Here is a 22,040-nt window from a genome sequence, read left to right on the forward strand (position 1 = left end):
ATTTTCTTAATATTTTTTTTAGTTTAAATAGAAGATAATTTTATGCCAATGATAATTAACTTTGCCCTAATTCCATACGACGTTTAGTTTTTTTTCTATCCTGCCCGCCAATTAAGAATAATCGTAAAAATGAAAAACCGAGAAATCACGCTTCAAAGTAGAGATAATAAAGATTTCGTATCAAATTTATTGATCTTATAAAAAATGAATTGGCAATTTGGCAAACGAAAAGTGATAAATATAAAAATAAAATTGAGAAAAATAAAAGTTGGAATAACTTATTAACGAAATACAAAGAAATAGATAAAAATGCTACATTAGAAATAAATTCCAAGAAATGTTCCGCTTGCCTGCGCATATGTTAACTCTGTGAAGAACGAACGCAAAATGGATCTGTGTGTCGTGTATGGGCAAACGAATTCATACCGATCGAACGCACTTGTGTGCTCGTGTATGGGCACTTTAAAGGGCCATTGCAATTCAACTTTTCTATAATTACAATATCTCAGTCAGATTTTGATTCTTTATTTTTCAAATGTTATACAATATAACATTGGTATTTTTAAAAATCGATTTTACTATTTCATTAAAAAAATAGGTCTTGCTTTACAAGAATTAACCCTACTACCCCAAAGTATTTATCTGAGGAAAAAAAGAAATACTAAATATTCAATAGTATATGCTACTGGCAACTCTAGCGTACAGACGAAGTCAACAAATGTAAAAACAGCACACAACGCAACGAAACAAAAACCAAAACAAAAACGAAAAGTTGAGTAGACAAGTAGAAATATAAAGAGATGCAAAGCAAATTGGCGTTAATAATATCAGCGAAGTTTGCTTCCGAAATGAATCCAAAGAGGCGGAGGAGCCGACGGAATGAATCATTTGTACAACGCGAATGTTGGGAAGTTTAGAGCATAGTCATCGTGTATGCCTTCGCGATTGAATCGTCAGTTAATTTTTTGGGTGGCGGTGAACGCCAGTGTATAGCGGAGTAACGTGGCTTGCATTAAATAAAAGTTAAAGTTATTTTTCTACCAGCTTCTTTTGTGTTGCTTAATTATGTAGAATGTGATTTGCTAATATTGAAATATTTTGCTAAATTATTTAGTGCGATTTAAATCGATTTTGTTGATGAAATATAGAATCTGTGAAAAATGCCTATAGTTAGAGCACACGAAGGAGGGGTAGATAAAGAGAATCAAAATATGAGAAAAGAAACCAAAATATATTTAAAACATATAAGAAACAAGTGTAAAAAAGTTTTGTTTAAAACAATAAGCAAATAATCAAAAACAAATGATTATACAATAATATGCTTACGAATATTCATATAAAGATTGTTACAATTACCATTATTGATACCGGAATTGACAAAATAAGCCAATAATTATGTAAATTGATTTAAAGTTAATGCAAACCCAGGTTTTGCAAGACCCATTTTACCGTCCTTCCTTAAAAAAATTACTGTGCCTTTAAAACGGAATCTTCACCTAATCATTACCCACATTTTGTTGAGCTGCGTTCAAAGACTTTATAAAAAAGTTGTATAGTTATTTTTTTTTACTCTTAACTATACGTATTCGGCAATAACTCAGAGAAGTGTAAACTTGTTTGGGAAACCGAATCTTCTACAACAAAACAACTCAAAGATGTCGTCACTAAAGGTTGCTGTTCGTGTTCGCCCCTTTAATGCGCGGTACGTACCTTCATTTACATATTTGCATAGCTAGCCCGTATGTACATACTTATGTGCTAATTTTTATACGTAGTTCCAATTATAAATCTTGCGATGGTCATTATTAAAAAAAATTTAATATAGAGGTTATAATTAGGTAACGCATTACTAACGGAGAAACATGCCCAATGCACACCTGAAACAAATCTGTGAATGCTAATTAGGTATACTTTATTTGTTTGTCCGCACGTATTTCAGGTTTGTATACACAAACATCTTTAAGACTAAAAGCATACGTAGGAACATATGTTTTTTAAATAAAACTTAATAGAAAAAATTGTGTTGATGCTTACAGATTTATTCTATTAGTAATAGTTATTATATATACATAATTCTTTAAAAAAATATTAATAAAAATATACATATTTGTACATTTATTTGAAAAAAAATAAGCGTATTTCTACCTTAAAATTGTATAGCGATATTTCCGCTTTTTGTCTACATGTATGGCATGATAAAGTCATATTAACATTTTATGTTCTCATTTGAAAAAGTATTTTGTACCAGCTTAGTTTATTTAGGTTATCATGTCTTTCTGAACTTTTAATGTATTTTATTTGTTTGTAATAGTTATTGACGTATTATTGATGTAAGATCTCAACTTTATCATCTAATGTAATCTGCATATTTTATAAATTGAGGAATACGGGTTTCAAATAAAAACAAATTGCATAGCATACAAATGTAAATAGAACGTTTAGTTATAGATTGTGTTGCTGAACAAATCGATTTTTCAGATATTTGTAAATTCGGTTTGGTTCAGTATACGAAGCACTCACTGACACCTACAGAACCTTTGGTTCGGACAGGTGATATGGATCGAGATTTAAAATCTCATTAAAAATTTGGTTTCAGAACACCAAAACCTATTTAAAAATATTTTATATTGATTCATTAAAATAATAACGAAGTTATTTATTCCATTTATATATTAAGTTTTTCACACAACTTGTAACACAAAGAAAAAAACCTTGGAAGTTTATACATATTTATCTATTTAGACATGTCCGCTTTTGATATATCATATATGAGAGCTAGTTCCCCAGTTTTAAAAATATCGAACTAACATGATGCACACACTGCAATCTTTCCTAGAAAGTGCTCATTTGTCAGAATCACCGATATCAGACCCTTAATCAAGTTCTAGTATAGAAACTTTGCAAATTATCTTTGACATAGTTTGTTGTCCAAGGCAACGCTACAATCTCCAAAGAATGTGTTTTGATCGGACCACTATAACAAAAAGTTGTCACACAAACTGACCGATTTAAATCAAGATAAAGAGCTTTTATAATATTTTATTCTATTAGAAATGCACCAGTAAAGGGTGTTATAACTTTGGTGTAGCCGAAGTTAGCGAGCTATCTTGTATTTATCTAATTTTCCCAATCTATGAAAAATATAAGTAAATATCATGAAGTACTTAAAGGTTTTTAAATTTTTAATAGCAAAAACGTTTGTTTATATGTTTGTACGTGAAACTATTTAAAAGTGAAAGATATGTTAAATATAAGTTTAGCTATTGCATAGATTTAATACCAGTTATCATGTTTAATTATAGTGAAAACGATATGGATGCTCAGCTCATTGTGCAAATGGATGGTAAGAAAACACGCCTCTTAAAACCAAAATTGCAATCCATACGCGACGTTGGACGCGATAATCATCATGACTTCACATTTGACTACTCTTACTGGTCATTTGATGAGCATGACAGTCACTTTGCAACGCAAGAGGAGGTTTACAGCGATCTGGGCACAGATGTCATCGACTGTGCTTACGAAGGTGAGTAAAACAAATGTTGAACATAGAAAGGAGCAGTGATTTATATTTTAATTGCATAACTATGTGAACAGAATTGCAATGTAACGCACCGAAGAGTCACACGCTGCACGTACGCTGTCGAAATTTAACCAATGTGCTTGTGAATATTAGAAAAAATGGCAACAAAATGTAAAAGTTATTTGTCGCCATTGTTTGTACACATACTTGTATGTGTATATGTGTACACAAACTGTAATCAAAAACGTTATTGGAATTTGAATGAAAGCTTAATAAATTTAAATTTTTTTGTTTATAAATCCGGCATTATTATAGTCGGATCTACATAGTCGGAACTATTGTAGAGTTATTTCAAAAATAATTAAGGGAATATTTACACCTCTACAAAAGTTATATGATTGGTCTTCGTATCTTAATGTAGTCAATTATAATAAATTTTGAAATAGAATATTTAAAAAAATATTTTTTTATTAGACAGTGGATAATAACGCATAATTTCAATTGTTTAGAAATTTAATTTCCGAATTCAAGAAACACTCTCTCAACCTTTCTCCCAATTGACTAATTTTGAAAGTTGCATATATTATTCAGTGTATCTACACAATGCTGTGGATGCTCTGCAATTTTGAAAATGCCGGGCTCTATATAGATATATATGTTTGTATATATATAGTTACACAAGCATTAAGTATTCACAAACACATGTTTTATTAATTTGAGTATCTATAATATTGTATTGATTGTCATTTTTTTACTTTTTATTGTACTTCTAAAACCTCTCATTATTTAAAATTTGGTGATAGCGTATACTTCGTAGCACCACAATGACAATGGGGAGAAACTCTCTCTCTGATGAGATCATACTATCATTAACAACAGCGCGTGATTGAGTTTTTCGTGAATTTAGCCGCCATTCAAAAAAGAATAACCATTCCATAGGAGACTAGATGAGAAATTAAGATAATATTTAAAATATATAGAGATATTTAAAAAAAACTGGAATGAATGTAGTCATCGTAACCATTTTTGTCGACTTTATATCTTGTTAGAGCTTTCTAGTATAAAAAGGCAAATAAGTAGGGTAATGAACTTGTTCCTCCTACTAACAAACAGTCATGGAAAAAGTAAAATATACATTTCTTGTACTTGAATAACCTGAATATAAAAAAGCGTGTGACTTGAAAATTTTTGCGCTTTCCACTTCATAAAGAACAAAGCAAATTGGTTATGAGCCATTTAACTACATACAAACATTCTTTTTAGGTAGACATTGCTGAAAAATGTTTTAATATTATTTTAATCAAAATTATTAAATATGTAATTGAACGAGCATGCCCTTTAATGCAAGAAAATAATAGTCATATATTCAAAATAGGTAGCGTTTTTTTATACAACTACAAATTGTCATCCCACTACTATTTTGCATTACTATCACAACAAAAATATTACAGACCGAACATAGTCGCTAATTTAAACCTGTGATTGAAAATAAGAAGTAATGTTTTGATAACTTTACATTTACTTTTTAAAAGAGTTAATTTTTAGGGCCAACAAATTTTCAGACCAAGGTGTAAATTTATATAAACAAGGATTAACTATGCAATGTTAGACATGCCGGTGTGTGAAAGGGATCTCTCATCATCTAACAGTCCTTCCGAATTAGGAAGTACTTTTTAATTTAAGATTCAAAGGATTTCCAAAAGAAAAAAAAACGTTTCAAATTGGCTATTAGACTCAAAGGGACATTTGAAAATTTGTCGATTATATAATTTATACATATAGTTGGCTCTTATTAACTTGTAATTTAGGTAAGGTTTTTAGCTTTCTTGTAATATAAAGTCTCCACACATAGTGGTAGGTACCATATATACTGGGCTACAAATAATGCATTCAAAACGCAATCAAATTAATTTAAATGTTGAAATTAGTTTTTATATTTTGTAATGCCGAATATTTTACTTAAAAATAGTTTTATAATTTCAAATGACTCAAAATTTCATGAATGAAAATTTCACTGACTTTGCGATTAAAGAATTAAATTTTCAGTTTTTAATTGCGGTTTTAGGATTAAAAATTGAATTTGTTAATTAAAAAATTCGCAACCCTACTTATAGGTATGTATATATGTACATATGTATGTACAGATGCACGTTCATAGCTTATACCATTCATTACAATATTTGGCTATGCGAAATAGCTGTGCGTGTTGGATTCAGTGCGTTGTTTTAAACACCGCCATGCTTCCGCACTTTCGCTGGCCCACTTGAAGCTGATATTGTAAATAATCTACCTATATGTATATACATATGTTATGTATAAACATACATACATACATATGTGTATGGTACATAGTACTTACAAATGTATGACTTGAGCGTAAAGGCAAATACGCATGCGCAATTCGAGGAGGAGATTTTACGCTGCGCGATGTGATTGCAATTTTTGTTCGCCATACATATGTATTAAAGTGAACCCAAAAATTGTTTAAATATCTATATACACGTACGCCTACCTACGTACACATTTTTTTCTGTTATGTACATTTTTCTTAATTTCCATGTACTAAATTTCACAGGCTATAATGCATGCGTTTTCGCTTATGGTCAAACTGGCTCGGGAAAAACATTCACCATGATGGGTACACCAGACAATCCTGGATTGATACCACGTATATGTCAAGAGCTGTTCGCACGCATGCGTGTTGGTCAAGAGTCGGGTACAGGCTATAAGACTCACGCCAGTTATTTGGAAATTTACAATGAACGTGTGAAGGATTTACTAGGCCCACATAGTGCTGGGCACGGATTGCGTGTTCGTGAGCATCGCACATTGGGACCATACGTCGAAAATCTCTCCCAACACGCCGTTTCAAATTTTGAGGAAATTCAGGTAAATTACATAACATATGTATGTATATACATATGTAATTCTTCTTATACTTTATAAAAGTTTGTAGCGTTCAAACCATATGATAAATCTAAAAAAAATTACCGGATTAAAAAGTTAAAGATAAATTAAAAAATTTAAATTGGAAAATCTCGATTTTGGGACATAAAATTAGATTTTCAATTTAATCCATAATATTTAGTTTTAATAATTTTAATACCAACTATTATAAGATTAAAAATTAGATTTTTAATTTCTCGTCCCAAAACCAGAATTAAATTGAAAATTGATCTTTTAATATCAATATTACAATTCAAATTTGAAATATTAAATTTTATTAAAATTTTTTGAGTTGAAAAATCCGCAACACCGAATATAATGAACCTATTTTCATTAGAAATTGAATTGAAAAAAATTAAATTTTAATACCAATATTTTTAAAAATCATTATTGTCGTTCTCTCAGGAATGCATTGCTCGCGGTAATATTCAGCGTACCACTGCCAGTACAAATATGAATGATACGAGTAGTCGCAGTCATGCAATTTTCACTATAACTTTCGTACAAGCCGTTTTTATGAATGACATGCCGAGTGAAACTGTTTCCAAAATCCATTTGGTAGACTTGGCAGGCAGGTAAGTTTTGAGAGTTTGGCAACTAATACCATTATATATCTTCAAATATACATTTCCATTTGTTTAGTGAACGAGCGAATGCCACTGGCGCCACTGGCCAACGTCTTAAAGAGGGTGCACACATTAATAAGTCCTTAGTGACATTGGGTAGTGTAATATCAGCCTTAGCCGAGCAAACCAGCACCACAACAGTCGCGCTAGCGAGTAGCCCTGCGCAGACAAAACGAGTTTTATACATTCCCTACCGTGATTCAATTCTCACATGGCTTTTAAAGGATAGTTTAGGAGGTAATAGTAAAACCATTATGATAGCTGCACTCTCACCGGCCGACTGTAACTACAGTGAAACGCTAAGCACATTGCGCTATGCTAATCGGGCGAAGAATATCATCAACAAGCCTACCATTAATGAAGATACTAATGTAAAATTGATACGCGAATTGCGAGAAGAGATCAACAAACTTAAGTCCATGCTGAATGGAGACATTGTGAGTGTAAAATAACAGCACCGTTTAAATTTTTCCTATTTAAAAACTATAATCATTAGAACACTGTACAGCCTTCGTTGAAAGTCCTGGAGGATTTGCAAAAGAAGGAAGCTCAAGAGAAGGTTTTGACCGAAGAATGGACTGAAAAGTGGAAGGAAGCTCAATCAATTTTGCAAGAGCAGAAAAGTTTGGGTCTCCGAAAGTCCGGTCTCGGCGTCGTTTTAGACTCGGAAATGCCACATCTCATCGGCATACATAACGATGTCACCACCGGCGTAACCTTATACAGCTTAAAGGTATTTATTTGTACAAAATGTGTTTATTAGTCTATATTTGCTTTCTTTGTAGGAGGGTGAAACACTAATTGGTACTGATGATTCGGAAACTCCACAAGATATAGAGCTTATTGGGGATGGTATATGCGCACAACATTGTAGAATTGTGTTGCAAGAGGGTATTGTAATATTACATCCGTATCCTGGTGCACAATGTTGGCTCAATGCGCACCTCATCGATGAGCCAACCCATATTTCCCAAGGCGACATTATCTTGTTAGGTCGAACTAATATTTTCCGTTTCAACAATCCAGCGGAAGCGGCAAAGCTGCGTAAAGATTTGAGTCGCTCGCAACTCGACATGTCGCGATTGTCTTTGATTACGTCATCTCGTGAGAATCTGCTTACCTCCAGCTTTTATTCGGAAGAAGACTCGATGAGCGGTAGCATGAATGCGTCACCATTTAAACGCCCCGAACGCCAATACTATCCAACCAAACCGATGTCGCGCGATGATCCAGAATTACAAGATGAAAATCGCAAAATACTCGATACCATCGAGAATGCCTTAAAACAGTTGAATATAGTAAGTATGGGCAACAAAAATGCAATTGTATTAAAAAAAAATTGTATTAAACTTACAATTTAATTTGTATTAAAACAAATTCAATAATTTTAATAGGAGCGCGTGCAGATGCATGACCAATATAAGGCGAAAGTGCGAAAACTGACTGATGAGCTGAAACGCTTGGAAACCGAAGAAATGGACAAATTGGAGATATTGCGTTGTCAGGAGCAGGAACTACTTGCCAGAAAAGATATGCTGCTGTGGGAGAAAAATAATGAAAAAGTGCAGGTACGAAAATAATTTGGTTGAACTGTAATTCATAGGGAGAACTGTTGCGAGGGAAAAGTGAAAAGTTACTGGTATATTTAATCAAAACACGTAATATGTTTTACTACGGCATTTGTGACTTTGATTTTTAGGTTATTATTTTTATTAATTATTTGTGTTAATAGTTGCGGCTTTTTTTAATTAAGAATTCGGAAATTCTAAAAACTTAATTTTTAATACAAAAAAACAGAGTTAAAAATTGACATAACTTCCATCATTTTAAGGCCTTTTGTTTGATTTTTAGGTTATTAATTTTATTAATTTTTTTTTTGTTAAAAGTTGCGATGTTTTTTTTTAGTTAAGAATTCGGAAATTATAAAAATTTAATTTTTAATGCAAAAAACAGAGTTAAAAATTATTTTGTTAAAAGTTGCGATTTTTTTTTAATTAAGAATTCGGAAATTGTAAAAATTTAATTTTTAATCCAAAAATCAGAGTTAAAAAATGATATGACTTCTATCATTTTAAGGCCATTTTCTCAATGTCTGGTTTTTCTTCTGATATTTTGTAGTATTATTTGTTTTTTATTTAATCCGCTATTTGAGGATTACAAAATAAAAAAATCTTAACCAGCGTAAACACCACCAACAATGTCAGCCTGGAAATCCAACGCAGGATAACTCTTGCCAACAGGTGCTACTTCGGACTGAGTAGGCAATTGAAAAGCAAAGTCCTCTCTCGACGAACAAAAACCAAACTCTATAAGTCACTCATAATTCCCGCCCTGCTATATGGTGCAGAGGCTTGGACGATGACAACAACTGATGAGTCGACGTTCCGAGTTTTCGAGAGAAAGGTTCTGCGAAAGATTTATGGTCCTTTGCGCGTTGGCCACGGCGAATATCGCATTCGATGGAACGATGATATATGACGACATTGACATAGTTCGGCGATTTAAAAGATAGCGGCTACGCTGGCATGTTGTCCGAATGGACGAAAACACTCCAGCTCTGAAAGTATTCGACGCAGTACCCGCCGGGGGAAGCAGAGGAAGAGGAAGACCTCCACTCCGTTGGAAGGACCAGGTGGAGAAAGACCTGGCTTCGCTTGGAATATGCAATTGGCGCCACGTAGCGAAAAGAAGAAACGACTGGCGCGCTGTTGTTAACTCGGCTATAATCGCGTAAGCGGTGTCTGCGCCAATTAAGAAGAATTTGTTAATTTTATTTGTATAAAAAATCCAAATATAAATTTAAAATTTTGAAGTATTATTTAATTTATGTATTTTCGATTGTTTTATTATTATTTGATTTATTTTTTTTATTTACTTTATAATTTATTTAACTTTTTCGTTTTAGATTGATATTGTCTGTAGACAAATTTCAGCATTTCAAACACAGCTTGATTCAAAGAAACGAGATTTTTCCGAGTATGTTGCAAAAGAGTTGCAGGAATTGCAAGACTGTGGAAAATTAGACGAGGTTTGTGCTCTAATAAAAATTTAAACTCTAGTGATATGGTTTAGTAGTATAATGGAGAAAAGTATAAAAAAGAACATAAGTTGGAACGCGGATATAAAATATTTTTATTTTTTATGAAATCAGTAAACAACTATTAATTTATTTCTAGATTGGCATGAAAATAGAAGAGTTCACTCCACTATCGGATCAATTATTACTACAAGTTGCGGACTCTCTGGACTTATTTGCATCACAATTTATTAAGGACACAGTTAAAAGAAATGTAAGTCCAATACAACGGCACAGTCTTATATGATGGTTTCCACTAATAATTTTTTGTTTGTTTACAGAATGACGAAATTCGAAAATTAGACGAAAAAATCATGGAAAAAGAGTGTATTCTGAATGAGAGTACAAAGAAAATTGCTCAAGTAGATGAAAAAATTTTACAAATACAACTACAATTAGATAAATTGCAGAATGAACGACATGAAAATGAAAGCAACTCGGAGTCTATGCGGCAGAAAAAGCTCGAGTAATTTAAATATATGAACTTAATAATCGAAATGACTTACATGACTAATTTATTTTAACTTTTTCTTGTTAACAGAATGAATTTAAATTTGACGAAAACTAGTTCCACCAACACCGATGACTCGAATATAGCTAGTGATACCTATCATACAGCTCAATCAAATATTTCAGTTAATTCGCCAACGATTGTCGACGATCAGATTAGCCCACTAAGCACTCTCTCTGCGACATCAGCAGATTTAGATGATGCAAGCACCACAGAGAGAGGCATGTCTTCAAGTGTATCAATTATAAGCAACCCATCTGACACTAGGGAGATGGGCAACAACAATTTAACGCCCAATCCAGCATCTCCAAAGGCGATAATGAGCGATAGCGGTGTATATTTGGATTCAGTGAGAACGACTCAACAGCAACAGCAGTATTACAATGGTTTCGTTACCAGCAGAGCCAAGGACAATGACAATAGACTTGGCGAAGAGTCTGGCTTAAACGAGAGTGATTTAACGACCGCAAACTCTACATTCAATGGTGCAGCTGTACGTACATCCGATGAGGATAGCGCATCATGTTCGTCATGTGAAATGGGTCGCAACTCAGATGTGCCCCGACCATATTGCTCTATGCATGCGCTTAGGCGTAAAATTGCCAACCAGAAGGCCTTAATTATGAAGAATCTCGAAATGAATGTGAGCAAGTCGCAACTAGATGAACAGATCGTGGAACTACAGGAACTGCAACGCAGACTTATTGCGATGGAAAAGGAGTTACTGGAATCGCCGGGTGATGCTGAGAATGATCAGTGTGGTACATACTTTCAACGTGATAATGACATGAGCTACGAGTTAAGTGCGAATGATTGTATGGAAGAGTCCTCCTATGTGCCCAGCATGACTCGCTCTTGCCCTTCAATGAGAGATTTTCGTAAGTAGAATACAAATAGTTCAGCTTTATTTCATGTTAATGATGCTATGGTAAATTCGCCGCATTTTATTCTTTTTGCAGCCGAAGCAGAACACTTCATTACAATTCCGAGTTTTGTTATACGCGGCGCCGGAAAGCAAACACATTATGAATATGAAGTGCGAATCGCTCTCCCTGATGGTAAACTAAATATCTTGCGACGCTACAGCCGCTTCAGAGAATTACACTTGAGTATGAAGCATTGCTATGGAGCAAAAGTAAGTATAACTGTAATAAATATAAATGCTACAATTCAAAATATTATAATTCCTGATGTATATTGTAGATCAGCGCCCTACCTTTTCCAAGACGTGAGATTTTCTCATCGAACAGTGAATCGGTGGCTAAGCATCGAAGACGACTACTCGAACTGTATTTGCGACGTTTGTTTGTAGTCTGCACGAAAATTCCGCAATGTCCTATTTATGAGGGACCCGGCGGGCCGGGCCTCACCCGTGCTACTCTGTCTCAGCTGTCACCTTTTTTCAAGAAAGGTTTGTTCGAGAACGGCAAGCACGGGACGGGATAATAGTTACTCTACTGCTAAATTATATCCTGCCAATAGTATGCCTTTTAATTTATTTTTACTATTTGTTAAGTTATGTTTACTTTGAAAGATAGTTATACGTATGTCACAATCGAACTTCGATATATAAACTAAAGTGTTCCTCAATTTCATACTTACGCATATTTACTTTTTTTCCTTAATGAAATTGTGATGCATGTATTTTTGAAAATTTTCAACTTGTAGTAAAACTGCAGGTTTCAAAATGGAAATCAAAAATCAACAAATTTACAATGTATGCCAATTTTTTTTGTACTTTTAGTAGAATATTGTATAAGTAAGAATTGTATTTGATAAAATTTTGTTTAAAACTTGATTAAGAAAACGGAGCAATAAAAAACGAACATCATGAAATAACTCCAAAACAAATTGCTGTATATTCAGATCTTTTTTGTGAAAATTCTACACTGCAACTCAGCAACAGAATATGCCTTATGGGTCAAATATATTACGCCAATATCTGCAAAGCCGACCTTAATTGCTGCGGTACCTGATATGAGTGTAACATGTTGAGATCCTTGTAACTTTGAAAATTTAAACAAACTTTCAGTAGTATGTTAATGAAAAACATATTTGCGCAATAAACGAGTGAAATGAAACAATAATTTGTACATATTTATGCATACATATTTTATAAGATTAAACTCCAAAACAAACTGTGATTAATCTCTCGATATTACGGCGAAAAAGAAAATGTGTAAATAACAGTGCAAATACATATGAATATGTACAGAGAGCATGTACATTTAGTTAAAAAACTTTCAAAGATATATTACAATAAATTGCGTCTTTATGGTTATTATGCAAATAATTCCACTGAAACTGATATTAAACTTTACTTGAAACGTTTATTGTCTTTAAAATTTTCTACACAAAAATATTCATAATTTAAACATATATTATGAAATAAAGTAAAATATCTATTCATATTAAAAGGTTAGGCAGAAAGGATTTAGCAGTAGAGTAAACAATACTATTAGTTAATAATATTAGATTAATAGTTAATAAAATCTACATATGTATGAATTTAGATACCAGTAAAAACAGTGTACATACAGACAATTAGATATAAATCGATTGAAAATATTATGTAAAATAATGTATAATTGTTGGCACACGATTTGAAATTAGCATAAAAACTACAAAAAAAATGTTTTCCTAATCTAAACTCACCATATTCAGAATATGCTCATTACAACGTTAAGCTTTCGCTTTTGCTTTCGTATTAAACGGTGATTAAAACCTGCGAAAGATTAATAATTTGTATATAAAAATTATTTTAAAGACATACTCCTAAGCGTAATTGGAATTGAACTTCCCTCGAATCAGTTTTATGTTTATTCATGAACATACAATATTTTTTGCTTGTTTGTTTCAGTGAAAAGAGATTCTAATCCGTTCAGTGTTTTGAAGTAATCGTCAGTTGTATTAATATTCGTATTTAATTCGTAATTTAAAATTACAAAGAAATGCGTCACATCATGTTTGGATGGCGGTTGTATAATTTCTTCTTCAGAATCCTAATCGTTTTCTATGGGACTAAGAGTCATATTCGTTGGCTCTGAAGTATTCGGTTTTACAATATCGTATTTTATAAATCCGGCGGTGCAAATCGCATTTTCCCACTCAATATAATCTGTAATAGTAACATTTAAAGGGATAAATACACGCGGCACTACGTGTGCAATTGATTACAAAGTGAGATTTCCCCAAAAAAGTCGACTTACCATAGAGTTCGATTTCTGTAAGGAAATTTATATGAAATTTTACTTTTAAACACTCTTGCCAATTCAGGAGTTCGAGTTATAGAAACTCGAGTTACGGAAGTTCAATTTTATTTTTATTTAAAAACAAAAACAAAATTGTGTGTCTTACATTCGAAGAAGTAAGAATAATTATTGTATTACAACCTACTTAGAAGTACAATTCAATGAAACTTCCATCTACCAGTGCAAACTTGTTACATTTCATTAGAAATTAAAATGTGTATTAAAATAAAAATATATTTTTTTTTGGTGGAAAGTTATGACATCTGTTCAATTAGATACTTGGGTATAGTTAAACTTTTTGCTTAATAGTTGGATAAAATATGTATCTGTATAGAGTAAAGAAAACGTATGTATGTATATATACAACTAAATAAATACACACAAAATAGCGTTATTACACACACATATATGCTACAAGGCTTGTAAATATGTGTGCATATGCAATATATGTAGCAGAGCTCACTAGATGCGGCATGATTTCAAGCGTCAAATTGGTTAAACCATTTAAAGTTGATAACTTTTGGTAGCGTTCTTTATTTTTAAACCATTTTGAGGTGTAAAAAATCGATATTTTGTGAATTTTCAGATCACATTCTTGAATGGTAAGCGTGAATTCGTTTTTATTTTTTAATTGTGGCTAATTTTATTTCAATATAATACTAACAACGCCTATATTCAGCTTTCAAGACCTTGAATCGAAAATCATCCTTTTGCTATTTCAAAGTTAATGAGCTCTGATGTGTACTAGGGGGGTTCTTATTATGTGTTTGTTAATTATATATCATTAATTCCATTATACATTCATATCCCTATGTCTGTTAATTAAAAAGTAAAAGTTAAAGTAAAAAATATTACAGGTGACTGCCCGGAATATGTTTTTCGTTGAGACAATTGAACCCAACCATCTTTAATTATTTATTATGTCAATTATTATATACCTTATATATGTATTATTAAATGCAGAGAAAAAAGTGTGCCCCTAATACATACATGCATATTAATATTAAGCTATTACTTTACAATCAACAATAATTGTATTTAGCTAAAATAAAAATAATATAAATAAAAACTTTCATATAAAAGTAAGAAAAATTAAAAATGTTCTAATAAATGTGCATATGTAAGGTTCGTATTTACATATTCGTGAGCAGCACATCTTGTTGGTATTTAAAATATTTTTTTTACTCGCCCATAATTTATTTGTCTGCATTTCAATCATGATTTCAATACAAAGCACATGCTCATGCACGGGTTTCAAAAAATCCAATTCGTTTCAGATAAAATGTTTGCCAACTTGTTGATATTCTGAAAGTCGGTCGTGCAACACCAAGGATGGCATTGTGTAAAAAAGATTTTTCGACGATTCTGAAATCTCTCTCGAATTACAATTAAAAGTGAAAAATCATTTCAATGAAATTCTTGAAGTTATCTCAAACGACTACGACGTAGTTCCAGAAAAATTCGTTCGACATACCAAAATCATGGTGAAACTTACATAGACTTGCATGACTGGCAAACAATGTCTCCTACAGTTCAGAAAAAGCAGCCGAGGCTAGAAGTAAATACTTCCAACATTTTTTGAGTGGAGAGGGACAGTTATAGCCTGAATAGGCTATTATTAATATCGACTCATTGAGTAAATAGATAACCGAACAATAGGAAAACTATTTCCTGAGGAGACAATATGCTCTTGATAATGCGTCCAAGACTCGTGACTTCAAGTACTGAATACAAATGATCAAACACTAATTATTTCTCTTGGGTTAAAAAATAAATGAACAAGCGTTATTATTATTTTTTGTACTATTGTAATACATGTATGTATGTATGTACAATACATTTGTATATTAAAGTTTTGACTATTTTTCTCATTTTATAAATAAATTTAGTTTATTTGATCTGTGAAGGTTCAGTAGGTTATAGAAACTAAGTTATGTCGTACTAATGAAGAGCTTTGGAAAACTCAACTAACTCCATGCCGCGAATACAGCCTGTTTATATATGTACATGTGAGGGCCATAAAAATAGAATGTATGCAATATGACATCGGATTAATTGGTTGTTCAATTTGCTAAACGCATTTATCATTAATTTGCATACAAATATACTTTCATAAGTAAATACAGTACATGTACATGCATGCATGTGTGGAGATAACAAATTGTTATACTTGTCGTATGAGTAACTTTAAATGCAGTTTTAACATATCAGATGAGCCGTAGGAATACCAAATGCAAAGAACTCAGCGCATTTAGTTAGAAATATTTTAGAATACAGAATAAAAACTAGTTTTATTTATATACTCTTATGTGGCATTCATCATAAGATTATTGCTGAAGAATTTTCCCCCTGCAGAAGCTAATCTGAAATAACTGAGTGTAGTTTTTTATAGAAATTCATAATTAATACCCATTTAAGAAGGATAAGCTTGGCCAAGGTAAATTTATGCGCGATTTTTGTAGTATTGATTTTCAAAATAAAGATTTTTTAAGCAATATCGTAATTTAGTTTCTTTTCAGTACAATTTTATTATAATCTTTACATGGGGCTGATGAAATTTTCCGAGTCAACTTTAATTGCCGTTATTGCGCCGTACTTATGGACGTTTTCATTATTTGCTGTTGTAATGCCGCCATATTATATACTTCGTGCGGTTCCAACAAATCGCCACTGGATTTTGTATATTATTCGCATAGTTTTCGTACTTTATATGCTAGCGCAATTTGTGATCAGCTTCTGGGTCACTTATACCTATAATGTGCTGCTCAGTGGTTTTTTGATGCGCAACTCTTTGGATATTATGACTTGTGTATTAAGTATTGGCATTAATATCGTACAGCTTGTAGTGCAAATAACGGTATATGTACAAGCGTTAACCAAACACAATTTATTACGCGACGTCCTCAATGATATTGTCCAACTAGAATCGGATATACGAAAACACTTAAGGACCGATTTTCCATTGGCATCTTTTCGCTGGCGTTTGGGGCTTCGTGTTGGCATTTGGTTCGTGGTGGTTTCGACTTTTGTACCTTACCTGAGCTATATGCTTTACACTCAATATTTTAATCCAATTAAGCGTGGAATTATTGTTTTTTTCGGCACAATAATCCATTTCAAAGGAGTTGAGTATTGTATTAGTGTACAAACGATACAGGAGCTCTTACAACTGGTGCAGCAGCAGTTGGTACATTTGAGACGAGAGCTGGTGCGCTGTGAAAGAGTGGAGCTGCGTTTTAGTTTATACGATGACTTGCAAACGAACCAGAAGCTTTTGGCACGGGTGTGGAATCTTCTCAATCAAATTGAACGCTATTTTTTCATTCCAATGCTTATGCTTTTCTTCATCAATGGATTCGCTATAATACAAGCTATACATTGGGCTTACATCAATTTTGAACGTGATAACTTAAATTTGCGTTTATGTAAGTGTTATTATCGATGTTTAAACGCATCTTCTTCGAACCTGTCATTCAATTTATACAAATATGTGTAGTCAAATTATTTCGAACTACGAGTTTTTCCTATTGGCTTTCTATTTACACTTTAGGTCTATTTTGCATTCCAAATCGGTTCAAAAAAAAAAAAAACTCATTACTATCCCGTTTCTTATCAAAATAAGTACTTTTGAAATTAACTCAATAAATTTCGGTATTAAAGTTAAGAATATCACTATATTGAGCTTCTAAAAAATCGAATAAAAGAGGCAAAAAAGTCTCATTGAATATGTGTATACCATTCTCATACTAACTAAAACTGATTAATGTCATTTAGGAATGTTTTGTAGATTTACTTTTTGTGAAGAAACTACTTCACACGAAGATTCTAGATTTAAATACCAATAAATTTTCTAAAAATATTTTGAAACTTAACGCTAATTTGCAATATTTTAATTTATTTATACATACATATTTAGATCGCATAATATACACCGTCATGATAATTCTGGCTTTGCTCATACCCTGCTATCTAAGTCAGTGCTGCATTGATGAGGTATGTTTTTAATTTATTCACAAATATATAATTTTTCTCCTTTAAAAAAATAATCGAACGTAAACAATCTCTTTATTTTCAATTTAAAATGTACCTTAATCGCTTTACTTGTCCCATGTAAAATATTTCTTAAGATTTTTTCATCTTTTGCATTCAAGTTTTTATCTTTAAAGGAAAGAAGCAATATTGAACACAGGATACTCTAAAACAAAATTTAGCATTCTACAATAAAGACCTTCTAGGATTTTCCATAAAAATATTCACCTAAAATTATAAGTAGTTAAAGTTATGCATCAAATGTACAGAGCATTCATATACCTTATGAATTATTTGTTACTTATACGCCACGGAGCACTGCTTTGGAGATAAAAAAACTTACTTCAAAAGAACAACTCGTTAAATACGATTGACTCGTACACATGTACATATGTACTTTGTTAAATAATGACGTTCATCAAAAATTTCATTCATATTGGCGTGAGCTTTGGTGGAGTGGTAAAAATTGTAATAGTAATCAACTCAATATCAAATTTATCACAGGAATTTGAAATAATGATTTCGGTATTAATTGATCATACGATAATTTCAATTAGGAGAAGCTACACGTGAAAGTACTTTACTATAGTAACAAACACTCCAATTCGAAAAAGTTTAATCAAGTAAGATTAGACAGATCACGAGATCTAAAACTGTTTTAACCCTTATAGAAAAATGCATATGCCAATTTAAACTAGAAAATAACAACGGATTAACCTCTTTGAAAAATCTCAATTCAAAATCGGAATTTTTACTTTTTTCAGTTTATGCCTTTGTTGAAATGTACACAAGTATCGATTATATTGAATTATTTTTACAGTACAATCGTTTCGGTACAATTTTGCACAAGTTGAAGACCATGGGCATTGATGAGCAACTCAATATGCGTTTACAGGAGTATTCGCTTCAATTGATGCATCAAAAGATGCTCTTCACCTGTGGTGGCTTCTTTGACATAAACTTGAAAAATTTTGGAGCGGTGAGCAAATAAGTATGAATGAAAAATTCTCAATTCATTAAACAAATTTATCTTTATAATTATTTAGATAAGTCTAACAATCACGACTTATATTGTTATACTAATTCAATTTAAATTACAAGCAGAAACTGAGAAGAAATCGAATATCGGAATTCGTTTTGAATAAAATGATTATTTTAAACAATTGATAACATGTACAAAGCACTAACTTGAAATAAAATAAATGCAAACGGAAAGAAATTTCATGTAAAAGTTGAATTAAATTATTTAACATTTCGCTACGTTAGGGTTGGGGGAGATTACCTCCAATGCACAAGCCTTCGGTATTTTTTGGTTCGATTTCTTTTCTTTACTATAATCACGCCTTTACTAGAGCCAAAAGTACTTATATATTTAGATACCTCTATATGCATATGTAATTTTACTGGATTTGGAGTTTTTGGGACTATCTTGTTTGATAGAATTTCTCAATATAGCAATCTGATATTTTCTATTTACGTTAACAATCTGCCTTTGAGGCGGGACTGACTCCAAACTCCATATGTATATCTACATAAAAAAATATTTTCCATATCATTATTGCTTTATGACCCAAGAGAGCAAATTAATTCTAATCATTTACTTAAAAATATTTAAATGATTAATCTGTCCATTTTATACACCCGCAAGATGTTCCGTAGAGCATAGTAGCTTTTTAACTCTTTAAATATAATTAAGATAACTCACTTATTGGCTGATATAAGATGTATAAAGTCACCTGGAAGTTCGAAAACCTTTAACCCATATGACTAAGTGATAAGGGCAAGTATTGACCCGATTCAACCCATTTTTGACACGCAGATATGCTACTATCAGGAAAGGATTCTCTCTGAATTTCAATTATACAAGTACATATATCTCGCACATTGACCGATGTTTTCGGTAAAAACTCAGCTATAAGTACTGGGTCCACATATTCGGTGCCTTTTTTTACGTAATTTTTAGTCATAAGGTGGCATACCTCAAATGCACTATTCATGCAAGGTTTCATCCTGATATAGTAATTCTTTTTTTATTTGTATACTGGAAAGTGGAAATTTCAAATGGAATTTAGAATTGTGTTATATGGGAAGTATGTAGGTGTGGGTGTGGTCCCATTTCGCCCGTTTTCACACTGTACATGTGTCAGGGAAATGTGACATGCCAAATTTGGTTGAAATCGATGAATCGGGACAATAGATATGTGATTTCACCTAAAAATAGTCTGTGCCACGCCCAACGTCGAATATTGATCTCGGCTCCATTAAAGCCCTCCTATACCATCTTGGTATGGTCGGACTGAGTAGGCAATTGAGAAGCAAAGTCCTCTCTCGACGAATAAAAGCCAAACTCTAAAAGTCACTCATAATTCCCGTCCTGCTATATGGTGCAGAGGTCTGGACAATGACAACAAGTGATAAGTCGACGTTGCGAATTTTCGAGAGAAAAGTTCTGCGAAAGATTTATGGTCCTTTGCGCGTTGGCCACGGCGAATATCGCATTCGATGGAACGATGAGCTGTACGAGACATACGACGACATTGACATAGTTCAGCGAATTAAAAGACAGCGGCTACGCTGGCTAAGTCATGTTGTCCGAATGGACGAAAACACTCCAGCTCTGCAAGTACTCGACGCAGTACCCGCCGGGAGAAGCAGAGGAAGAGGAAGACCTCCACTCCGTTGGAAGGACCAAGTGGAGAAGGACTTGGCTTCGCTTGGAATATCCAATTGGCGCCAAACAGCGAAAAGGAAGAATGACTAGGGCGCTGTTGTAAACTCGGCTATAATCGCGTAAGCGTAAGCGGTGTCCACGCCAATAAAGAAGAAGAAGATACCATCTTGGAGGTAGAATTTAATGTCTCTGGCGTTTTTAGTTATTGATTTATCGCGCTTTAAATAGATTTTAACAGTACATACAGTAACAGGAGTGAGCTGGGTTATCTTCCGATTTCATACATTTTCACACAGTCGGTAGGAGTTCTTATACTTGTTATATTAGCGCTAGATAAATTTGGTTGTTTTAGCTGAGGTGGTTTAAGTGATACATACATTAAACTTATTAGAGGGCGGGGCCACGTCCACTTTTTCAAAAATTTTTTCCCAGACGTACCCTTTGCTACTGCGATACTCTGAGTCAATTTACAGTTTTATATCTGAATTTAGCTATTAGTTATGTCACGTGGCAGTGGCAGTTTATTCTACGATAGAACTTATTTCACATATCATGAGGTATTTCGTGGAATGTATAAACAAATTTTTTCGGAATTTTTCGATGACATCTGTCGGAGAAGTGGCTGGATGAATGAGATGCGCTTTTTCACTGGCGGACACTATTTCTCATGTTTGGATCATCTGAAACACAAAAACCCAATTTATTCTTAAAAAGTACGTGAATGGTTATCGTCGCTACAAGAAATCATGTAAAAATGATAAACAAAAAAGTAATTAACGTTTTTTTTTAATTTTCCCCCATGTTTTTTTACACACATTTTTCATAACACGACGAAAGCAGGCGTTTTGTGAACATTTAAGAAAAGCAAATCGGTTGAGTAGTTCGACCGGAATCATGTCCGCCAGTTTAAAAAAGTGTGTTTTTAGAAAAACGAGTTTAAAGTTTGAGGTACTGAAAAAGCATACAAAGATATAAGACATAAACGTTGAAAAATGCACATACCCCTAATCGGCTATGGCTTTTTCGAAACCTTCTAATGAATCCGATCGGATTTGATATTTATGTAATTAAATACACTTGTTAACTTGTCTAGACATAATGACTTATTACTCTAGTTGACATTCGAATATGTCGAACCTTTCGGTTGGATTCATACCGCATATGTATTCGGTCAATAAGTAAGATTATTAAGAGAAATTAATTGGACATTTTTTGTTGCTAACCATATGATTTGGCGTCAAAAAGTTATGAAATCTGTGCAGATCTTGGTTCAGAATTCATATATCTTATAATAAAGTGTGATAGACACCGGATAAAATAATCATGAGGACTGTAACATTCGGCCACACCCGAAAGTAGTTTTTCCTTACTTGTTTACTTTATATTTATTTAGAATTAATGTGATAT

At 32.7% G+C, this 22,040-nt stretch overlaps 2 protein-coding genes across 3 annotated transcripts; both read left to right on the forward strand.

Annotated features, from left to right (window-relative positions):
• Window positions 1-841: 841 nt before the first annotated feature.
• Window positions 842-12,283, forward strand: LOC126767661 (kinesin-like protein Klp98A). Its single transcript, XM_050485586.1, has 14 exons — window positions 842-1,702; window positions 3,303-3,526; window positions 6,099-6,412; window positions 6,875-7,044; window positions 7,112-7,532; window positions 7,592-7,828; window positions 7,881-8,393; window positions 8,490-8,663; window positions 10,001-10,123; window positions 10,272-10,385; window positions 10,453-10,637; window positions 10,713-11,560; window positions 11,642-11,817; window positions 11,886-12,283. The coding sequence occupies exons 1-14, from the start codon at window positions 1,656-1,658 to the stop codon at window positions 12,126-12,128; spliced, it is 3,789 nt and encodes a 1,262-aa protein (XP_050341543.1). The 5' UTR covers window positions 842-1,655; the 3' UTR covers window positions 12,129-12,283.
• On the forward strand, window positions 12,227-19,171 carry LOC126750991 (putative gustatory receptor 98b). 2 transcript variants are annotated; one of them, XM_050462120.1, is made up of 5 exons: window positions 12,227-16,370; window positions 16,442-17,358; window positions 17,850-17,926; window positions 18,783-18,941; window positions 19,009-19,171. In XM_050462120.1, the coding sequence occupies exons 2-5, from the start codon at window positions 16,476-16,478 to the stop codon at window positions 19,105-19,107; spliced, it is 1,218 nt and encodes a 405-aa protein (XP_050318077.1). In that variant the 5' UTR covers window positions 12,227-16,370; window positions 16,442-16,475; the 3' UTR covers window positions 19,108-19,171. The 2 variants fall into 2 exon arrangements, with proteins under 2 accessions (XP_050318077.1, XP_050317247.1); XM_050461290.1 differs by having other exon boundaries at window positions 12,227-17,358.
• The last annotated feature ends 2,869 nt before the right edge of the window (window positions 19,172-22,040 follow it).

This window comes from Bactrocera neohumeralis, chromosome 2, assembly GCF_024586455.1.
Source record: "Bactrocera neohumeralis isolate Rockhampton chromosome 2, APGP_CSIRO_Bneo_wtdbg2-racon-allhic-juicebox.fasta_v2, whole genome shotgun sequence".
NCBI lineage: Eukaryota > Metazoa > Arthropoda > Insecta > Diptera > Tephritidae > Bactrocera > Bactrocera neohumeralis.

Bases quoted from the DNA above. Each gene is read 5' to 3' on its own strand.
- LOC126750991 (XM_050461290.1), top strand. From the start codon at position 16,476: ATGGGGCTGATGAAATTTTCCGAGTCAACTTTAATTGCCGTTATTGCG. The intron at 17,359-17,849 runs GTAAGTGTTATT...ATACATATTTAG, and splicing joins TAACTTAAATTTGCGTTTAT to ATCGCATAATATACACCGTC. The intron at 17,927-18,782 runs GTATGTTTTTAA...TTATTTTTACAG, and splicing joins GTCAGTGCTGCATTGATGAG to TACAATCGTTTCGGTACAAT.
- LOC126767661 (XM_050485586.1), top strand. From the start codon at position 1,656: ATGTCGTCACTAAAGGTTGCTGTTCGTGTTCGCCCCTTTAATGCGCG. The intron at 3,527-6,098 runs GTGAGTAAAACA...TAAATTTCACAG, and splicing joins CATCGACTGTGCTTACGAAG to GCTATAATGCATGCGTTTTC. The intron at 10,124-10,271 runs GTTTGTGCTCTA...ATTTATTTCTAG, and splicing joins ACTGTGGAAAATTAGACGAG to ATTGGCATGAAAATAGAAGA.